The 23,835-nt window shown below is 38.6% G+C and overlaps 1 protein-coding gene across 1 annotated transcript; it reads left to right on the forward strand.

Moving 5' to 3' along the window:
* The first annotated feature begins 259 nt into the window (after positions 1–259).
* Positions 260–1,147, forward strand: LOC129765708 (THO complex subunit 4-like). The gene has a single exon (XM_055766126.1). It carries the CDS (start codon positions 260–262, stop codon positions 1,145–1,147), a length of 888 nt encoding a protein of 295 aa, XP_055622101.1.
* Positions 1,148–23,835: the final 22,688 nt, after the last annotated feature.

The raw sequence follows: 23,835 nt of genomic DNA on the forward strand, positions 1-23,835 counted from the left end.
CGGAAGGAGAAATGATAGGTAGGATTTTTTCAATTTATCAATACGAACGTCACAGGTACAGGTAGTGAATTCAAATTTTGTACCCCTGGTAGATAACTAAAACATACGTACTGAACAGAACAATTTGTACCTCACATTCCCTTATAATGCGCATCTCGCATAGATGTCATCACAATTTAATCAAAGTCGTTCACTTGTTAACTGTTGAAAACAGTCGAGAACCATAAACACCGTGACTCATCTGCCAGCATAACGCGAAATGGATAAAATCGAAATGAGTTTGGATGAAATCATCAAGACGCAGAAAACACATAAAGGTAAAAATCCTCGCAAAGATGTTGAAAAGTCAACTGGTACCAATGGGACGTCAAAAAAACGCAAACAAAATGGCACCAACAAAAAACCACAAAAAGGTAATCGGAACAGTCTCGACAAACCATCGCAGAAACGTACTGCGAACCTACAAGGACAACGAAACAGTGGTGTTGGAAAGAAGTTCCGAAAGAACACCGCACCGCCAAGGGATGGCGGAGGTGTCCAGAAAGGGGGCAATCGAGGAGGAATCCAACGTCCGAAGAAAGCACGCTATAATGTAAATGCTCCGAAACTCGAACTGTTTACCGCCGGTTACAAAAATGCGACCGAAGGTAGCACCAAAATGGTGGTGTCAAATCTGGACCAAGGTGTGTCGGACTCGGATATGATCGAACTCTTCTCGGAATGTGGACCCCTCGAGGGCGCCACGGTTCACTACGATCGGAACGGAGTGTCTTTGGGGACGGCTGACGTGATATTCGGGCGACGGGTCGACGCAGTGAAAGCGATGAAACAGTTCAACGGGATCCGTCTCGATGGTCGACCGATGAATATACAGCTAGCAGGTCCGGTGGTCACACCAACGAGGACGGTGAATGCAGCATTATCGCATGTAGAGCGACCACGGGAGAGACTGCCACAACGTCGGGGTCATGATTCTAACATGCGGGCGGTATCGCCGAAGGTGCGTAGCCAGCAAACACATCGAGATTTTCGGGATCGAAGTTTTGACAGGACGAGAGCCAACGGCCAGAATCGTCGCGAGCATCAAAGACCAGGGGCTAATCAAAATCGTCGTGTGAGTGGTGGAAACAGCGGTCGTCGACGCTGATCAATCATGAACATAATCAACGTGAGCAATAGGTGATGAATGTGAGCAAAATAAAAATTGGGTTGTAGCTAAAAATAAGAGGAAAATAAAAATTTTAATCGTAGTTCTAACAGAAAATATAAGGCTGTATTCATTTCAGTTGACGACTATATTCTAGTTCCAATAGATCGTTTTAAAACAAATTGATGGAACATTATGTTCCTGTCTTTAAAATGAACAGACAACAAATGGTTAAAGATAATTCTGAAATAACTGTTTTTTTCTTAATAGTTCGGTAATACTCGAAAAATGATGAATTATTTTCCTCCTTCATTTGGTGAATTAAAGAAAAAAAAAACAAAAAAAAAACAAGAGATATAAAGGAGAAGGAGAAAATTTCCTTAAGCTCCACCATGGTATATTGCACTTGGCGATATTGTAAAATATGTTATTTATAATTTCTATCACAGTCTCGCTCTAGTCATCGAGAAGTCATCAACCTCCCTTAAGGCTGATAGTTGATTTTTTTCGCTTTCAAATTGGCCTTTTAAAGGCTGCTAGGGAGTAGCGACAAAACCACGCAAACTATTGCCATCATGAATGGCCTGGCCGGGTAAGCGAGTAAAAAGTGTCCCCAAACCAAATCACTAGCTGTATGGCAAATAATGTGTAGGATATTAAATAAGTGACTTAACATAGGATCTATAGTGAAAAACGTACTTTTTCGTTTATTTCACGCCATCCTCAAAAGATTCGAGATAAAAATTTGAAAAAAATACTGAATGTGCATCTCACTGAGGTGTCAAGGTCAAGAAAAATTATCAAAAAAAATTTCATCAAAAATTGAAGTACTAAAAAATATAGAAATTTTGCAAACATGTTTTATGGAATTTAGAAATTCAGTACTACTCTAATTCATATTTAAATGTGTTTGTACGGCTTTTCTAGATATGTGTGATTTTTTTCAGTGTTGCGTCAATTCTATGGTGAAAAAGGCATTTTTCGTTGTTTTTGTTTACATGTGGCGTAATTTTTTCCTGATTTTTTAAGAGCATTGCGAGACACAAAAATAATTTTCTTCATCGTCTGCATTTTTTTTATTCTCTTAAAATCGATTATTTTATTGTATTTGTGGTTTCAATTGTAAAATTAAAATAAAAAATAATAACAATTTTAATTTTTTTAGTGTTCTTCTCATTAATCAGAATGATCTTTCCACAAGGAATTTATTTTTTCTAACAGATCTCTATAGTACTGCTGATTCCTATGAATTTGGTAAACCATCTAAATCCAATGTAAAGATAATGTCATATTTTTTAAAATACGAGAAAAAAATCTTTGTACAGCGCAATGCTCTAAATATACTGACACAATTTAGGCTTATAAAAAACAAAACTTAAATAAGTATTAGAGCTGTAATGGACCTCTAAAATCAAAATAAATTAAATATTCTCAAAGGCCAAAAAAGTTTTTTTTCGCGCAATCCTACTCAAATTTCAAGAAAAAGTTACGCTACAGGTGGAAAAAACAACACATACGAACGCATTTGAGTAAAAATTATGATGTAATAGTAAAACATATGGGAATTCAATTTTTCAAATTTTCCGATCTTCTTCAGCGTTTTCCGAAAATTTTCCGATTTTTCTCTTCACTATATTGATCTACGGGATGAGACTAATGCAAAAAAAAAAAATAAGATGGCTCAAATCGAAACATTCCTTGCTCGGGTTTCGCGCTTACCAACACATTTGCCCTTCCATTTTTATTTACATAGGAAAACAACAAAACTTCCTCTTTTTCGGTGTTACGTCCTTTGCTCTGTCTAGATTACGGGTTGCGCCCAACATTTGTGTTCGCAACGTTTTCAACTTGAATAGATTATCAAGTTTGGCCAAATGGGAAGCTGCTTATTGATCTTCAATCGGGTTGAAAATAAGCATTCTTGTTACTTGTTCAAGAAAAAGTGAAAGAGAAAGTGCACATTGCCCCGATTCAACACTTTTAGATATGGGAAATTCATTTTCGCTTGAGTCGTTATTGAATGGAATTTACTACCCAACGATTTAAAACTGGAAAACTCTCTTATAGAAATTAGGAGCAGATATATTGTGTACTTTAACTGAATAAATATGTTATGTTATTATTTTTGTAATGAAACAGTATTGCTTTTAACATAGATAACAATAATAATAAGCCATCGAACAGAGCAGTGCTAGACCTAAATCGGAAAATTCCACTTTTGCCGAATAAAATTAAGGTTCACATAAAAATATTTCCTTCCCTCCAACACAGTTGATATCAATAAATAAATGAGTTAAACTTTATTTAAACATCAATAAAAACATCAATCAACTTTTAAATAAAAAAAATTATTGAGAAGTGATTCAATGAAAAAAGATCCACCGAAAAAAAATTTATCTAATTTTAATGATCATATGTTGAATATTCATTCCTCTACAAAAAAAAAAACACATTAGAAACGTATTTTTATGTTGCTCGTCCGATGCATATGTTAGAACTAGGCAAGTCTAAATATTTAGTTTTGCAGATATTGCAGAATATACTCATTTTAGATATTTTTTTTTCATTTGATTTGCAGAACCGATTCCCGAACTCTTACCGTCAAATACGATATGGTATGAGCGAAGTGGTATGAAAATAACATTATTCGAAAGATGAAAGATCTACGAGGAGATGATTTTTTAATTATTGACCATAAAAACTTGTTTCAATTGTTCAAAACTGCTTCGAAAACAAACTATTTAAATAATTATAAATAGAGATAGCTTCTAGAAATTTATTTTGAGTCTCAAATGGTCTTTTCCGTGCTGATTTTTTGCATCACGGAAAAGGTATTTCGGATGTACGGTGGATTGAATAAGCTTGTCTTGATGATTTGAGTGTCGAACATAAAAAACCTCAATCGAAAGAACATTATTTCGTATATCTTTGAACAGAACGCAAGACAAATTTATAGAGAATTGATTTAGATGCAACTTCAAATAAATGATTACTAACCCAACGGTAATCCTACACTAACCTTGCGGTTATATCATAGATATAATCCACTCCTAGGTGTATTGTGTTGCAAAGTTGAATAACGGCATCCTTCAACGACTGAAAGGTTTAATTTTCATGAAGTCCCGTTCGCGGTATATCGACCGCACCAACCATGTCAGGATCAAATCAGTTTTGGTTGAGAAAGCAAAACAAAAAAGCCAAAAAGGTCTTAGACAACTCTTTAGGCTTATGAGGACAACATGATTTTGCTAAGAATATACAGTGTGTGACATTATTGGAACTGTTTAAACTGGTTACTAGTTTCTCGCAGCTATAACTGATCGCTGATAAATATTTCTAAGCCACACAGGTGCGCTGTGGCAAGATTTCCGCAAACTCGATGGAGTGCTCATTATAATGCTGTGAAACCAATTTAAGGGGTGATCACAGCCACTGGAGTATTTTGCGATTCAAATACTGGACCACTGGTAATACTTCTCGCTGTTAAAGGAACAGTCTAGTCGAAATGGCCGTTAAGAAGGTTTTATTAAATCCCTTGATTAAAGTTTTGCTACTGAAAGGAGAATTTCTAAGATACTTCTAGATAGATATATAAGATAAAATAAGCAAACCAGGTGAAATACCTTCCGGACCCAGTCCAACTATAGAAGAGGGAATGTTGGAGAGCGTTGGCCATGTTCATCGGGAATTACAAGTACGGTCAAAATCGTCTAAAGAAGAAGCCGAAATTTTTGAAGCGATTCAAGCTCGACACATGTTATGAGTACTTGACAGCGAACTGAGAAAGTCGATTTGACAAACTGGCAACTACGAAGTTTTCGGAAAGGCAGCTGGAATTAATTCTAATGATATCATAAACGAGATTGCTTTGGATGTGTTACAGTTCATCATGAAGTGTGACTTCCATGAATCGTTTCAAAGTTTTACAGTCAATTTGAAATTGTTTTTAACCGTGTACCCTTCTGTGGCATCTTGTGGAGTGGCTTATCAGAGTTGAAATTATTTAGAAATTTGCGGACAATAATTTGGCAGACATGTTCAACGCGTTGACCCCGTATCGTTATTGTAGCGCATTCCATTGAGCCCGCAACAAGAGAGCGAAAGCTCACTTAACGGAAAGAAATTGTACAATTTCAGTGTCGGTCTCAGCTCCTAAAGTTATTAATTTGATAATAAAAACGCATCATGTCCAGATAAGTTTGGAGGGCTGACACCCTAGTGACCCGCCCCGGGTGTCACCCGATCACGCTACGTCACTGGGTAAGATAAATATGAGATTCCAGTTTATATGTCTATTTTTGGGTGAAACCCTCAAAAAATAACTTTTACAAGGTTTTTGATGCGTCGAGACCATAGAAGCCTTAGCCATCTACACAAAAATCAATATTTCTACAGCATATGAGAGATATGTCAATGAACCTGCAATATTTTCTAGAAAACTCACCTGGAAATAGACATTTGAAGGGTAATCCAGTATTTATCTTTAGGATTTTACTTAAACATTTTTCATTCGCCTGTGACAGATCGGAAATTATTTCAGTGGATGAAAAGTAACGAGTTCTCTCAAATATTCAATACACTCCAACCACACTAATTTAGTGTGATGAAATCTAAACATAAAAAATAATACTTTTTTATAAAATTTTTAAATGCATTAATTTTACATTTCCAGACGAACAAGCTCAAGGACGATGAAAGTATCTAGGGAAGAACCTGAAGTAATCCACCTATGAAGAGATTGGGCCTTTCTCATTTTTATATAAGTTTAACTTATTACCGGCAGGCTTTTTGTTTCAAATGAAAACTATTGGTGATATATTTATTGTTGGTGGTTTTTCCATTGATGTTTTTTCCTGTGGGAGGTTCAATCGAATGATTTTTGTTCTACATCACATTGTGTGTTATTTTATCAAAGCGATTATAAATCACATTGAAATTGGAAATACCTTTCACACAACTTTGCTCTAAACCGAATTCATAGTTCAATATAATTCTACAAAATTAAATGAAATTGATCCTAAGTGGTGAATAATAGGTCAAGCTATCATTTTGTGCAAAAACATTGCTAAAAAATGGTTGATTCCGAAAGACATGAGCAATTATCAAAGTTGCCATTCGATTTTATTACTCTCAAGGAGGTCAGACGCACCTCCCTCTAAACCTCGATCCCTGGTCTGAGCCTCGGGGATCATTGAGGTTGGGCTCTCAAGGCTTCTTTTCTCGTGGCTAGCTCGAGCTTGAGGCCTTTAGCTCTCAGGGTCGGCTCGTATTTGAGGTGATTTAGCGGGCCAAGGGCTTGGAATTTACCAATATTAAACAGGTAAGTATGTAATGTTCTTAACTTTTATTGTTACCTAATTTACAATGGCTGCTGTGGAGGTGTGTAGAGTGTAGTGATGACCGACCGGCTGCTGCTGCTGATGCACGCGGTGGCGGGATCTCGATGTCCTGACAGTGAAGCTTCTCTCAGGTTGACGGTGGCACGATCGCCGGAGCTTTGCTGCGGACCAGCTAAGCAAGCTGGGTCTTACAACTCGGTGCTATAAGCGAGAGATCTCGCTGGTTCGGTTTCTTGTAGTTTCCCAATGGATAAAATAATGGGTCCTATTTGATAGCAAAATTTTAGGCTACCGAGTGAACAATACTTCTACCTGGTTGAATTTATTTTCCGCTTGTTAATCATACCTGATTTCCTTTTCACCAACTATTCTTTTCTTTTGCTTGCTTTTTGTACTATTTCAATATACTTGCTTTACTTGACTTCTTGCTTCTCGGACTCCAACCAGGAAATAGCAACTTTTCCACTCAATTCTTCCAAGTAGCTTCATCTTCTTATTTTTCCTCCTTTATTTTCTAGCAATATTCTTTCTATCTCTAATAGCTCATTTTTATTCCCTTTTCTTGTTCACCGTATATTATAGCATCCAGGAACTGCAGCTTTTCATGGTGCATATGTATGTGTATAGTGTCTGGAATATTTATTATTTCTATATATTTTATATACTACAAATAAATAATTTCGGAGCTTTTTTTCATTCTTAAATACTAATTAGAGCCTACATAAGCAGAACAGTAACAATTTCTCGAACAACTGTTCATTAATGGGTTAAGCGCGAATCTTTCATAATTCTTTCGTAGATATTTTTTTCATGGAATCTGGCTGTAAAAACGCACATACCTCATACCCTAGAATTGAAAATATTTTCGAACCGTTAAGGGGTAATGCGTTTGCTGTTAGACTCTGTCGAAATTTTGCAAGCCATTCGTGTTGCTACACGAGCATCAAAGACAGATCTTCACATGGAAACGACAAAACTCCAGTTTTTTCTCCACCATCAGATTCGGGAAAAATGCAGTTGCAGCAGTGCTGTCATGCGTTGCGTTTTTTCCCCCACAGTGATTTTCCAACATTGTAAAAAGTGCGTTCAAAGCGATTTTTCCACCAGCAAATGGTGTCGTACGCTGCCGATACGATGGGACAGAGTAGCTTCTCGGAAGGAAACCGCCAATTGTGGCCTTCACGTGGCTCACATCGGCAACAGAACCTTGCGTCGACTGAATCTTATCAACTGCAAGCACTCCTCTCGTGTCATGCCGATGATGGCGATAAACGAGTGCACAAAACCGTGCCCATGTGCATGTGAAATTGATTGCTTTCGCATCCCGTCGCTATTGTGTAAGCACCGATGGGACTTCCTGGTTGGGCGCGCTCCGATGGAAGGGCTTATCCGATAACGAGTAGCAGTAGAAGTGCATTCTTTCAGAGGTGCCTTTGCTCTCTCGAAGAACGCCATCCGGGTCGTGTATGGCTTTCAAATATTGGCTCCTCGACAGATTTGATTCGCTAGGAAACTTGTGTACATTTTGTGTACATTCCAACACTATTTGCAGGATATGAATTCCTTGATCTGGAATTTTCGAAAACTCGATATTTTTCTTTCCCACAGATTTTATCTACTCAATATACACGACAAAATCTGAGTAAATTATAATCATTTATACACAGACCATCATGAGACCTGATTTCCACAGTCTAATTGATCATAATTACTTCTGTTCGCCAGACAGTGATCTTTCATGCTCCAAAATAGCCCTGCAAGTTGCTATTATCGGTGCTCCGCAAATTTGCCTCCAACCAATCTTCCCAGGGCAGTTTTAATGATCGAAAGGGATGAAGGAATTTCGATTGCACTCGTCTCCCTACCAGAATAGCGGGAGCCAAACTCCGCCAGCTACCATCTCTATATTTAACGGGGTAATTATGGCAATTATTTTCATTACCGCTTGCCTCGTATCCCACTTAAACAGTTTTTTTTTGTTCTGTTGTTGCCTTCACTGAGCAATTCCGATTATGTCCGCAGAAGACTTCCGAAGGAATGTATTTGTCCTCGCCCCCTGAAGCGATGTGGACGGTTGGAATTTTTCGGCACTGTCGCAGAGTGTCCTCTCCGATTTTCGTTCACAAGCTGGATGGATCCAAATAATCGTCGTGAGACATTGTTCCAGTCGAACGGAATGGAGCCTTCTGCTCTCGTTTATTATCATTTGTAAATCAAAGTTTGCACCTATTTAAATCATGCGTGAATTCTGTGGGGAGCTTATGCATTCAATAATTTGCCGGGTATCATATTGATAATAGAGAGATTCAGAAATGTTCCATCATTATGGATAAAATGAAAATCCCACCAAAGCGAACAATGTAATCGCATTAGCTGAAGCGAATCACCCGTTCATTAATATGTTTCCCCGTCATTGAATGTGTACTCTGCATGAAAATAGACTATCGATTAAGGGAAGAACAGCTGATTTAGTTGGTGTGCATCGTGTACCACTACAAATTGAATTTCCACTTCAACCGCCATATCAATCAGCTGTCAGCACCATTGCTAACCAAAACCCCTTTGAATATTTTAATCATGATTGATTGATTGACTGATTAGCACCGGACGATTCCGCCACCCCTGACCCCGCTCTAATGGAAAACACTTTTCCTGATTTCGCAAAATTCACCCTCTAGGCTTCCAACAGAATAAAAAAAACCTTTCCCAAAACCAAGAAAACGAACACGCCAACCTGTGTCGTCACGTGGCATCGTGGCCCGCATTCGCAGTTGATACCTTTCTTTTTCCGTGAAACCCAAGCTCGCCAACGAAGGTGACTATAGACTGGAACGGAATTTACCACGGTTCAATTAAATATGCAAAATATGGAGCGCGCGCGATGAACGAGGCAAGAGTTGTTCAAATATTTACGCATCCGTCAAAGCCAGCGACAGCTTTGGACATCCTCGACATCTACGAGCGCAGGGACAAGGACAACACAGATCGAGGTGAAGGCAGCCACCGGCAACCCTCACCCGGATAACAGGAATACGCGCGCGCCTTTTCCGGAGAACAAAAGAGTGGTACCAATTCTTCTTTGTTCGAAAGAAAGGCCTACCGGGAAGAACGGAAAAATGCTGCTACTCACGATAATGGAGCCGAAAATAATTTAATTGGAAATGTCCTGCAGCAGTCAATTATTTTCCCGCTCTATCAATATAATCCCGGGCTTCGCAATTATTGCCATCACCAGAACCGACACCCCCGCAAGCGACCGAAGCGGCAGCGCCAGATGGTGCGCGCGAAAGGCAAGAGGCTTTTCGCACGGCGGCGCTCCTTGGATGACCCAAAAGTTTGCCAAGCGTCAATATTTCATCCTTTTTCCAGCTTTTTTTTTTTCTCTTGTCTCCCCCTTTCGGTTTCCCAGCTGCTGTCGAGGTGACAGAAATCAAATGAATTGGAATCGGGCAGAGTGATGACCGCAGGCCGATTGGAAAGGAGTTCCATGTCAAATGTTGACACTCCGATTGGTGGCCTAAAAGAAAAGAGGATTATTAGTTCGGGGCAGTAAATTAATATTGCATGCCATCCGAATCTTTGTGTCAATCATTTCACTTGATGAAGGGGTGAGTAATGCAGAAGTACATTTCTTAGTTTGTGCTTGATTCAATTCCCGAAAACCATCAATCAATTAATCATTCAGAATTAAATGCTCTGTGGGTAGCACAAAGCACGTTCCCCTGTTCATATTCTCAGTTGTTACTCATCCAATAGCACCGACACAGGTTTTATTTGATAATTGGAGGTGTGATGAATGAGCTGCATCATTGCAATAGTAGACAGTTGTGAGCAAAAGAGTAAAGATGTTGCATTTCTAAGGAAAATTAAACGAAATAATGATTTCAGGTGGATAGCAACTAGTAACTAGGACATCCATTGCAGCGAACGTAGCCAACACCGGTAGAATTATCCCTCGGCAGATCTATCACCCAACTTCATTCGTCACAACCTGAATGAAGCTGTGCTGTTCGAACCCGTACGTGTACAGGGTCTTTTAGATTAAACTCTCACGCAAAAAAATCGAATAGCTCCTTATAAATTTTTTTTCGCTCCGTCGATGGTAACACTGCATTCCCTACTTCGGGACGATAATATTCGGCTACTCGTTCAGTCTGATCGGATGGTTTTCAGTGTCAAGATGTGCAATCTACAAGAACCTGTATTTTTAGTGAAATCGTTTGACTCGAGCAACCGAAGCCTTAATGAAACATTGTCCTCTTATGGTAAGAATTTCAACATTTCTCGTTGTCGATTACTTCCTCTGGGAGTACGTGAAGGACCGTTGCTATGTTAATAAGCCACAAAATTTGGAGGAACTAAAAGAAGAAATAACTCGGATTTTAAACAGCATCGAAGTCGTAATATTAAAGTTGTGCATAAATAATTTTGTTCACCGTTTAAAACACGTTATCGAAAAGAGTGGTGGTCACATCGAAAACGTCATAAAAAAAGCTTTATTTTCGTTTTTCTGAAATAAAAATCGGTTCACTTTTGTAGAACTTATTAAAATTTGTTGCGTGAGTGTTTAATCTGAAAGACCTTGTAGAATATAAAATACACCAATGTACACTGACTGATTGGGTGTACAAATCGCTAAATACATGTTAGAAAGCTGAAAAGATAATTTGCTTAGATTTGGAAAGCTACAAAGAATTCGTTCTAATCGCCCAACATTTCTACTTGTTTAATACCGTGAGAACGTTTCGATTTTTTTGAGTAAAGGATGTGTCACATCAAATTGCATCACGGAAAAAACGCTGTAGAAATTTAATTTTTAGGAATTATATCTTCAGCTTTCGCTTATAATCAGATAAGAGTGTATAGATCACGTTGGCCATGCTTCACTGTCAATTTTTCGTAAATTTGCAAAAATGTCGTCGAACGAAAAAGAGCGTCGTGAATTAATCCTGTGCACTCATTTCGAGAATCCGGAGTTGTCACATCGGGACATCGGTAAGATGCTGGGAATCGTCCAATCCACGGTCAGCAGAGTACTAAAACGATACTTCGAGAACCTAACCATCGACCAGAAGGTGAAGAACGGCAAAAATGGATGCTCCGTCAGTGAAAAAGATCACAAGCGCGTAGTTAAGCAGTTTAGACGTGATCCGAGAAGTTCGGTCCGGGATGTCGCCAATAAGCTGAATTTGTCAAGTTCATTCGTCCAGCGGATCAAGCAGCGGGAGGGCCTGCGTACATACAAGGTTCAGAAGGCTCCTAACCGCGACGAAAGGCAAAACATGGTGGGGAAGACGCGAGCCCGGAAGCTGTACACCGAAATGCTGACGAAGCCGCATTGCCTGGTAATGGACGACGAAACCTACGTCAAAGCGGACTTTCGTCAGCTGCCGGGCCTGTTGTTCTTCTCCGCAGAGGACAAATTCAGCGTTCCGGAGGAGATTCGCAAGCAGAAACTATCCAAGTTTGCCAAAAAGTACATGGTGTGGCAAGCGATCTGCTCTTGCGGAAAGCGGAGCGCCCCCTTCGTGATGACCGGCACTGTAAACGGGCAGGTTTACCTTAAGGAGTGCCTACAGAAGCGCTTACTACCACTATTGAAGCAGCACGAGGGCCCGACCATCTTCTGGCCGGATCTCGCTTCGTGCCACTATTCAAAGGACGTGTTGGAGTGGTACGAAGCCAACGGGGTCACCTTCGTGCCAAAGGAAATGAACCCGCCCAACGCGCCGGAGCTTCGCCCAATAGAGAAATATTGGGCGATTATGAAGCAGGCCCTCCGGAAGAACCCAAAAGTTGTCAAATCGGAGGCGGACTTCAAGAGAAAATGGATTTCTGTTAAAAAAAAACTACAACCTGACGTTGTACAGAACCTTATGGACGGGGTAAAGAGGAAGGTGCGAGCATACGGGCTTGGGCTCGAAGTATGAATAAAAAGAAAATGCCAAAAGTTGTTGAATAGTTTTTATTTTACTGTCTAAAATTTTCAAAAGGATCGGTCTACTGGGCGAATTTCTACAGTGTTTTTTCCGTGATGCAATTTGATGTGACACACCCTTTATCCATAGATATGTAAGAACTCGACTGAAATAATGTTCAGGCTCGAAACACTCAAAATCGAAAACGCATATGTTTCATAACTATAGAATCGGATGAAAAAGTATTACTCCTTCCCAAAATTAATACCAATGTCGCGTGCATCACAAGTTTTTTTTTTTTTAATACGTGGGTCAGATTTAATTCTCAATCAATTCGAACAACCTAGATACGGCATGTGTAAATTTGTATCTTGCTGTACGCAGAGGTAGCGGCTGATTCAAACTCCTCAAAACTCTCAGAATGTCTTTTAGCTGCATCTATTTTTCATACGATCACGCACCATCACTTCTCGATTAAGTTTTGAAGTGGTAAATAAGCAGGGTAGTCCAGAATCGGGAAGCCCAGTTCAAAAAACCATATATAGGTCTCTCGACTTTGATGAACTGATGCGTTGTCCGTTTTCATCACTGTGGTTTCGGTGCGAAAACGATCTGAATCATATTTCGGATACTTAAAGTATTTGATGGATAAAACGGATCTGAACCTCAGGTATTATTTGGTTGATATTTTTAACAAATTAGTTTAATAATCTTTGACCTTTTCCCGTACAACATCGAGCCTCATTCGTGGTGTACTTGTATAACATAGGGCGCTAGAACGCTCGGTAGTGAAATCACTTGATGTGTGATGTTTTAAATAATACGGGAAGGGGTTAAAGCATTTTACTAGAGTACCTATTTGATTGAAAACATGAATAAAACGAATAAAAATGTTTTTCGATAGAAGTGAATCAGAATCTCCGAGAAACTTCGGACACTATTAATGATAAAAAGTCATATTTCGGACACTCCGTTTGCCTAACGATTTTTTGTGGTTTTAAGCTCAATTTATATTTCTCTACAATTAGGAAAATGTCGAACATGCGAAAATAACATCGACTTGGCCTGTCTAAAAGTTTACTGCAACCTTCCATGCATACCATGCATACAAATGTCTTAAAAATTGTCTACAACCACTGATGGCCTGTAAACTTGTAATAGAGCTTTTACCACTTGTTTTTTTTAATTAACTTGAAATAATTTTCAACAACTTTCGCCTTTCTTTCCCAAAATGCTTGTCGTTTATTGATGTTTCTTTATGTTGTAACATCATTGTTCAAAATACCGTAAGGATTATATTACTTAAATGATATTTATATATTAGGCTGTCAAAAAAGTCCTGCGGTATCTTTTTAAAATTTTCATTTGTTCATAAAATTAGTTACAACCATCTGTTTTAAGTCATATATGCGCCGTTTTGTTCGATGACTTGTTCCGAACGAGATGCTAATTTCATAATACCCCTGTTATAGAAGCTCGCTTCCTTATTGGCATAAAACTCGGATAGCCAATTTTCACAAGCCTCTTTTGTGGCTAACTTCTGACTACCTAGCTCGTTCGCCATGGACAAAAACAGGTGGTAGTCACTTGGTGCAAGGTCCGGACTATACGGCGGATGCAAAAGAACCTCCCATCCGAGCTCCCGGAGCTTCTGGCGCGTCACCAAAGAAGTGTGGGACCTGGCGTTGTCCTGATGGAAGACAATGCGGCCTCTGTTTATCAAAGATAGCCTCTTCTTCATGAGTGCTACCTTCAAGCGGTCCAGTTGTTGGCAGTTCAGGTCCGAATTGAGCGTTTGGCCATAGGGAAGCAGCTCATAATAGATTATTCCTTGACAATCCCACCAAACACACAGCAGAACCTTCCTGGCCGTTAATGAGGGCTTGGCCACCGTCTGAGCCGCTTCAGCGGGCTTCGACCACAACCGTTTGAGCTTCACGTTGTCGTAAGTGACCCACTTTTCATCGCCAGTCACCATCCGCTTCAGAAACGGGTCGATTTTGTTGCGATTCAGCAGCGATTCACATGCGTCGATACGGTCAAAGATGTTTTTTGCGTCAACGTGTGTGGCACCCATACATCGAGCTTCTTTGTGAATCCAAGCTTCTTCAAATGGTTACTAACGGTTTGATGACTTATCCCCACCTCTTGGCCGATGCGACTGCTGATACTATGCCGGTCTTTCTCGGCTAATTCAGCGATTTTGTCGCAATTTTCGACGACAGGCCTTCCGGAGTGTGGCGCATCTTCGACGACCTCTACACCAGAACGAAAACGTTGAAACCATCGTTGTGCGGTGGAAATGGAAACCCGATACATCCATAAACTGCACAAATTTTATTGGCAGCTTGAGATGCATTTTTGCCTTTGTCATAGTAGTACTGTAAAATATGTCGGATTTTCTCTTTATTTTGCTCCATATTTGCGACACTATAACTCACGAACGACTTAACCAAACAAAACACTGTCAAGGACTATATTATAGCGCGCAAAAATACCTTTCCAACAAGCTATAGTATGACTCGTTACAATGAATACAACTAGAACTACGCGCTTACAACGACACCTCGCGGAAATACCGCAGGACTTTTTTGACTGCCTAATATTTAAATTCAAGTTATTTGTTGTTCAGAGTAATGAATTAATTCAAGGTTATTCACAGAGATTGATTCTTGATTCTTCATTTTTGTTACTTAGTTTCATCTACTTTGTCTTTATCTTTTTGTACCAATTTCGTTTTCTTATTTCGTGAATTTGCAGCTTTTTTGCCTTTTTTTTCTTTCAATTTTTCATTCATTCTTCCTGCTTCTCCAACTTAGTTAATGTATGGATTTCTTCTTCTTTCTCTTTTAACTAAGTTTCCTTTTTCATTTCAATCAACTTCTTCGCAGGTTCTACTTCTTTGTACAACATATCCCAGGATTCGCTTGTGGCGACGGCAGGAGTAACGAGAGACTTACTTTTATCGTGAATCGATGAGTTGCCAGGATACACGGTAACGTGGGGAGGGTTCAACGTATAGAAGATCATCCAGTTGCACATTGTCCACTAATTCAGCTTCCCTCATGTTACGGCTCAGACGGAAAGCTATAAAAACAAACACATCTCGATTTTAATACAAATAACTTTATTCAAACGCTTCACATATTACACAAAATACTTAACACGAAATACCACACTTCAAACATTTTCCGCAGCAGTAGAACCTGAATGCGCACCTGTAAAGAAAGAATAATTAGTTTGTTATAAACATATTAATACATATTGTCACTTACCTTTTCATCGTCGTCCACGTATACCCAAACAATCACCTGAAACGATAATTATTTAGAACACATAATTGCACGACACATAATACGACCTTTGAAGACAACACAACAATCAAAACAATCATGTAAACAATAACATCCCAATTGTCACGGAATAGGGAACGGGTGGAAACGAACCCGCTATGCAAAGCGTATTGTTTATAGCGAACATTCGAGAAGGAACCCGACCAAAGAATCAATCGCAATTATAGGCTATTCAAATGACTATGGGCCAATCGTATAAATAGGGCACGAAATGTTCAGAGCAGAAGAGGTGAATGAACTGGAGAGTTTAAAACCTCTATAATTCATCACGTTCGTTCATAGCAGGTCAGTCTCAAATAAACCACCGATCAGACCATGCCTCTCACGCTAAAGGTCAAGAGTTCATTCTCACTCCCGACATTCTTCAAAAAATGAAAGTAAAAGTGACGAACCAGCCAAATGAGTTGAAAATCACTATAATACGGATAAAAAAAACAAAAAAAAACCACCGATCAGTATAGGTCAGCTCTGACTATATTCGATCTCATCATTCAACGGGTAGCCAGTTTATCCCCATTTCAACCTTCTGGAACTCCGCTTGGAACCTATCTGGGCGGATACGAGCGGATTCTCTACTCTACTCATCCCACTTCGGAACTCTGCTCAGAAACTATGTGGGTGGAGCCACCTCATATCTATCTGCTGGTCTGTAGTTGAAAAACATGTGTATTATTTATACAAGCTTTTAAAACATCTACGCTTTCAATCCATAATAAGTCTGAGAACTCACATTGTAGTATCATCAATTCCAACTGTCCGAAATATGAATCGCAGAGAAAAAGTTCGATTCAAATTTCGGACAACTTATTTTATATTTTTTTGAAGAATAATTACATTATACTTGATTATTCCCTTGTTGGGTTCGAACCACTGCGTCGATTATTTGAACTATTGTGGTAATACTTGATTATGTTATATAATCAACTGCGAAACAAATGCCAAGCAATAACAAAAACTGATAACGATGATAAGAACTGATGAAACACGAGAGAAATTAAAATTTTGATGAACGGTTCTACATGGAATTTGGAAAATCGAAAAAAAAATCGATGCCAAATGACTTAAAAATGCATAAAACGTGTCGAAAAAAAAATTTCGACCGAAAATAGGCCTTTTGGGACTTAGAGGCGCCTTGAGTAATGCAACCAAAAAAAAATTATCATAGCATTTCATCTATACACACGCCAAAATGAGTATACATAATTGAGGGTAATACAATACACTAAAATAATGTATTATAACTGTCCGATAGTTGATTGTTTCTATAGAGAGCGGCCGTCTTCTCCGGCCTTCCCTTATATAGAAACAGCCACTCTATGCCAAACCGATATAGTGGTTCCCAGATTTTCGTGAAAAGTGGTAGTTTTGTTCCTTTTCACAAAATAAGACTGGTAATTTTTATTTTTTTTTATTAGAATGCACATTTTCATTTTAGAGTGGTCCAAAAAATTCCAAATCTATATCGGCCCAGTAGTTCAAAAGTTATGATTTAAAAAAGAGTTATTTTTAGGTAAAAGTTAGTTAAAAGTCATTTTTGGGAAAAAGAGAAAAAAGTAGATTTTTTCGGACCGCCCTAAAATAGGAATGGGCACCCTAATAAAAGCATTACGGGTCTAATATATTTCGATAAGAATTAAAACTGCCACAATTATAAAAAAAAAAAAAAACGGGTAACTGTTCTAGTTGCGATATAGTTTATTAATCTAGACAATACTTGTGCACAAAATTTTAGTTATTAATCGAGGCAATTTCTAGTGACAATAATGTGCGTGACTGGAACGGCTGTTCTGGTGAAAACTCGTAGTGTCTAGATATGGATTATACAGTCGAAACGAATTTATAATTAACATGTGTCACATGGTTCGATTATCTGTAGATACGTGTTTTTGGAAAAGTTTGTGTTTGGAATCGCGTTCTGATCGAAATGTGGCGCGCGTTTTGAGCGTTGTCACATTCATTTGTTATCAGTTGCAAACACCGCATGCAAAATGCAACACAGATTATTATTTTCGTAGAATAAATATTTGAAGAAACCAATCGACTCAGTGTCACAACCTTAGTTACTAGTCCGCAAAATGTAATGGACGGCGTCGTCGAGTGAACGTTCAATTTTAAGGGATCCTCCCTCGTGGAATTAATTTCGAAAATTAGAATTCGCTGCCCCCAAAATGCTAATTGGAAGCTCAAACACAATCTCCGGAGCTGTTGACAAAGGAGCGCACCTACCACGCGAAAGCCGTCACGCATCCATCTGTACCAGTTCCCACCGCGCCCCGTAGCTTGCTGGCGCCAATACCGATCGGGCGGTCAATCGACAGACCCACCAAGCGTTGATGCTTCTGCTGACTGTCGACTGTGTGTTCAGCATCCAATTAACTGTGACAATACGGACGGACGTCGTTACACAATCCCAGGACCTGTGGAAAGCAATCGAACGAACAGAGGACCCTGGGCGATCTCTGGGCGCGTTTGGGCGTGTGCTTCTGTGGGTGCATACAAATTAGGAAAGAATATCCCTGCTTCCCGGTGTGCTTATTTTCCTCCCAACCTCCGCGGTTCGCGATTCTTACCACCGATGGTGGAAATGTCGTTCGGTTAATTAAACGAGACTCGATTGATTCTCCGAGGCGGAGAACTCTAAACCGCCAGCAGCTGAAATCACACGCCGCTCTCGAGGAGTGATTTATTCAGGAAAAAACTGCCACTAAATTATATTGACACCGTTTTAATTATTAACAAAAAAGTGTGTATCTCGTTATAGAGATCAAATGGAACGAGGGAAACGACGCACACGCTCGAGGTCGGAACATTTCTATTGAATTAATTTAAATTTACACTGGAGTGCAGGCTGCGCGTTAGTTACATTAAAATGGTAAATCTGCCGGTCGCTAGGAACCCCGAAAAAGGGTTTGATTTTGTTTACTTGCGGATGAAGAGTGTGTGTGCCGCTGTGCCGCCAACGGATTCAACAAACGGCGGTTGTGCTGATTTATGTGTGTTGGAAATCAAAGATGGAATCGTGTGTCGGCCTTTTTTTGCGTTGGGCACAGATGCGATTACAATACCCGGCTAACTAGGGCACGCGCTGAGTGGATAAGGGCGGGCGACTGGGATTTAATTGATTGAAGGAGATTTTATAATGTAAAATTTGTTGAAAGCGATTCAAGCTAATTTGGTTAAGTTTTTTGTCACTTATTGTAATTTGACAAAAAAATCATAGCTCGTTTATGGGCTGAATTTAGTCTGTTCATTTAGATATTCTTTGAATTTTCAATCACTTATTTTCAATTATTTTGAATTTAACATCCGTCTACATCCCTTAAGCTTCGAGTATTGATCTTCAAAATCCGATTGGTGGTGTTCAGTTAGCATAGCTTTATACGGGGTTAATCTGATTACGAAGAGCTGCCATCGGACCACTACCGGGGGTGCTGTAATAGGGTGCTACTACCGATTTTGTAATCCGCCCTCCTCGGCGGAACTATCACCGTGCCAATTGGGTTCTGTTCCAACCGATTGTGGACAACAGCATCAACTTCAATCGGCCATTGAATACCCTCATGGAGATTGATGAGGCTCTGGAATCTCTCCAGCAAGCGATTGCCATCGCCCGAGACAGTGCGGTCCCGGTCCAACAACATCAGGTAAGTACCTCTCTCCAAATTGACAGCATCACAAAACATTTGATTCAATTGTAAAACACCTTCCGGCGTCAATATCAGCGTACTGGTGACCGAGATAAAAAAATATCATTAAACAATCTGAATAGGGTAATCCGGGAAAGGATTAAAAATCTCGAAAATAGTGAATTTCAGCAAACGACACAACGGATACTTCCACACTCTAAACCATTTAGGTCCCTAACAAAAATTTTGGAAAAGAAACCTAAACCCATCCCTCCTTTGCTTTCGTCCGAGGGTTCACGTGAAGGTGGTCTTTTATTAACAGCCACTGAAAAAGCGAATGCGTTCGGGCAACAATTTGTGTCTTCTCACAATCTTGGGCAAAATATAGTTAGTCTGTATGAGTAGGTTGTAGCTGAAGGGGTCACCATGGTTGATCGATCGGACAGCTTAATTCCGGAGGAATCTAGAGTCAAGGCTGATGAGCTGATGGCTCTTATCAAAATCTCAAACAACATGAAGGTCCCTGGTTCCGACAACACCTTTAATACCGAGCTCAAACACTTGAGTCATGGCTCATTTTCTTTTGTAGCTAAAATATTCATTAGGTGCTGGGAACTTCGCTACTTGCCTTGGAAGTAAGCTAAGGTCATTCCAGTACTGAAACCGGGGAAAGATCCTTCTATTTCTAAGAGCTATCGACCCATCAGCTTGCTCTCCGCTCTTTCTAAGCTTTTCGAAAAATGCGTCCGGAGTCGAATTCTTACTTTCGCGGATGAGAATGGTGTCCTTCCTGAGGAACAATTTGGTTTCCGGAGGGGAAGATCCACCATTCATCAACTTACTAGAGTTTCAAATATTATACATCGGAATAAGCCGATGTCCAAGACGACAGCAATGGCGCTCTTAGATATTGAAAAGGTTTTAGACAATCTGTGGCACGATGGCCTGGTGTACAAGCTGCATCGATTCAATTTTCCAATGTGTCTGATCAAGATCATTAGAAATTATCTCTCTGATAGGGAATTTCAGATATCTTTGCATAATGTGTGTTCAGATCATTTTAATATCGATGCAGGTGTGCCCAAGGAAGCTCATTCTGTATAACATTTATACTGCGGACATCCCACCGTTTCCCGGTGATGGTATATTGTCCCAATTTGCCGATGACACTGCGATCTTGTTTAAGGGCCGCGTCATCGGTGCTCCTACACGCAAACTGCAGGGCCTGGATACTCTAAAAGAGTATTATAGCAGTTGGAAAATTGTTATCAATGCAGCGAAGACTTCGTCTATTTTATTTCCGCACTCGAGATCTCCTATGCTTGTTACGACCAATGCACAATGGTCCAGGAGATGCATTTAAGTGGAAATTAGCAGTTAGAGCTCGATATTTATTCTCTAGACAAAAACTGTCTTAGACAAAGTTGTTACTCATGATAGAGCGCTCGTTTTTATGTTGTCAAAAATAGGATGACCAAAATTGTCGATGAAATAAAAAATCTAGCTTTCTTATCTGTATAGGTAGATGTAAACATTGTTCGACAATGTTGTAGCTCCAATTATTTGAGACACCTTTGTACAACAAAGTTTTTTTTCTATCTCTTGAAATAACCAATATAGCGCCTTTTTTATAAGTTACGTTAGGGTCACCATGAAAAAAGCTGTTTTTTTTTGCTCAAACTTTTATGTTTAAAATTTTACATGCAAACTGTCTCCGAAATACAAACATTTTTGGATGCAGAACTTGACAATATCTCAAGTTTACTCAATGTTATTGATATTTCTTCCCAAAAAAACATACTCTTTTCATTTGTTTGTCATTCTTTATGGGGCAAACGTAAACAAAGTTTATTGGCGGCATTTGAAAGAGCATATTTCACTCTACATGATGTGTGATTTTCAAAACTATTTTATTTTTTGTGTTTGAGTAAATTTAAATTGAAATCATGAGTTTTAGGATAAAAAAACATCAATAACTTTGAGTAGAATTAAGATATAGACAAGTTCTGCACCGCAAAATGTTGTTATCGATAAGCTCTAAAAGTCGTACGAAGACAGTTTTGATGTAGAATTTGAAATATCAAAGTCAAAGCAGAAAAAACACGTTTTTTCATGGTCACCCTAATGCAACTTAGAAAAAAGCGTTAACTCGATTATTTTAACAGATAGAAAAAAGATTTGTTCTACAAAGTTGTTTAAACTAACTGGGGCTACAACATTGTTGAACTATGTTTATCTCTATCTATAAAGATAAGAAAGTTAGATTCTTCGTTTCATCGAAAATGTTGGTCAAACCTATTTTTGATAACACAAAAATAAGCGCTCTATCATATGTAACAATTTTGTCTAAGACAGTTTTTGTCTAAACAATAAATATCCCCCACAAAGTTGTTTTTAGCGCCTTCTGTCTGAGTTGCATTAGGGTAACTATGAAAAAACGGGTTTTTTTTACTCTAACTTTTATATATAAAATTCTACATCAAAATGGTCTTCGTACGACTTTTAGAGCTTATCAATACCAACATTGTGCGATCTAGAACATGACAATATTTTTATTTTGTTCAAAGTTATTGATGGGGTTTCATTCAAATACTCATGATTTCAATTATAAATTACTCAAATTTTTGTGTTTGTTTTTATGTGATAACATAAAAAATAAAAGTTTTGAAAATCATATATTATATACAGTGAAATCTGTTCTTTCAAATTCCGTCAACAAACATGTTTTTTGTTTGCCCCAGAACAAAGGAAAAGAGCGTGTTTTTTGGGAAGAAATATCAATAACTTTGAGTAAACTTGAGATATTGTTCTGCATCGAAAAATGTTTTTATTAGTAAGCTGTGTTTTTCAATATCTTGTTTGGTTGACAGTTTGCATGTAAAATTTGAAATATAAAAGTTAGAGCAAAAAAAAAGTTTTTTTTCATGGTGACCCTAACGTAACCTAGAAAAAAAGGCGCTCTATCGGTTATTTCAAGAGCTAGAGAAAAACTTTGTTCTTCAAAGATGTCTCAAATAATTGGAGCTATAAAATTGTTGAACCATGTTTACATCTATCTATAAAGATAAGAAAGTTAGAATTTTTTTTCATCGAAAATTTTGGTCACCCTATTTTTGACAACATAAAAACGAGCGCGCAACAACTTTGTCTAAGGACGTTTTTGTCTAGAGAATAACTGTCAAGCTCTAAATGCTAATTTCCACTTAAATGCATTTCCTGGACCATTGTGCAATGATGTCATAATTCGGTTCGGTGACTCTCTTGTTGAATGGTTCAAGGAAGTGGTCTACTTAGAACCCACTCTGGGCAGTCATCTGATTTTTAGGTCTTACGTTGAGAAAATCACCACAAAATGTAATACTCTGCTGCAAATTTTAACACATGCGAATTGGGGCTCTTTTGGTATTAACAAATTCTTCCGCACAGTAACTCGATGTTGATGATTCCTTAATATTTTCCTTGGTTGATCGTATTGTTATCACATGTTTACGTTGAAGAGCCTTAACCCTTCTTTTCGTTGGCCGAGGCATTTTGATTGAATATAATACTACATACATACACTATAATACAGAAAAAAAAATACTTCTCCGTTTACTATTTTCGAAAGCATAGGCAGCCGTGGCAGTGCTCCGAGCTCTGCAATATAATTTTCTTAACCAATGTTAAAGTTGCTAAAACTTACATTATAGACCCATTAAACGTAAAAATAATAATTGTATTGATATCAACACAGTTTTATTTTATTGATTTTCATTACATGAAACGCTACGAGTCAGGGATAACATTTTATTGAGTGGTTTTTATGTCTGTTTCGATGATGTTGTCTGGGATCAGTGTTGAAAAAATAACGATGCTTTAACCAATACAAACAAAATCATGGCGGAAAATTGAAAAATGAAAATTTAGCTTTCAAAGCACTAGCTCGAGTTTTCCGACGGTTTTCACTATACAGTGCGACGACAGATGAAAATTCAATATCTTGTGAGCAATCGATTAGAGTTTGGTTGATATTACATGATGGGAAGTGTGCGAAAACGACTATTTTCTACATACTGTTTTGCAAAACTATTGATTTTCGGGCGAGGGGTGAGGAAGGGAGATGAAAGAAATGAGCGCAATTGTGGCAGCCATTTGTGGCATCATTCCACCTTTACCTTAACAACATAAATAAATTCGTTCTGTTTGGAAAGTTAGCCACGGTAAATTTTTTTATTTGAACATTGTGTACACAAAAATGTTAAAATAGCGAATAAAATAAAAGAGAATAGGGTTAAATGAATGAAAATTTGGATTTTTTTTGCATTTTCTGAAGCCAAATAATACGTACACAAAAAAATATTCAGAAAAATAGATTTTTTTCTGCATAGGGTCACCCGAATCGATATTAAAAATACAGTAATTAGTATCCTAGCGGTGTGTTATATAGTTTATGACCTACGCTCATGCGTAACA

This window comes from Toxorhynchites rutilus, chromosome 2 (genome assembly GCF_029784135.1).
Source record: "Toxorhynchites rutilus septentrionalis strain SRP chromosome 2, ASM2978413v1, whole genome shotgun sequence".
Taxonomy (NCBI): domain Eukaryota; kingdom Metazoa; phylum Arthropoda; class Insecta; order Diptera; family Culicidae; genus Toxorhynchites; species Toxorhynchites rutilus.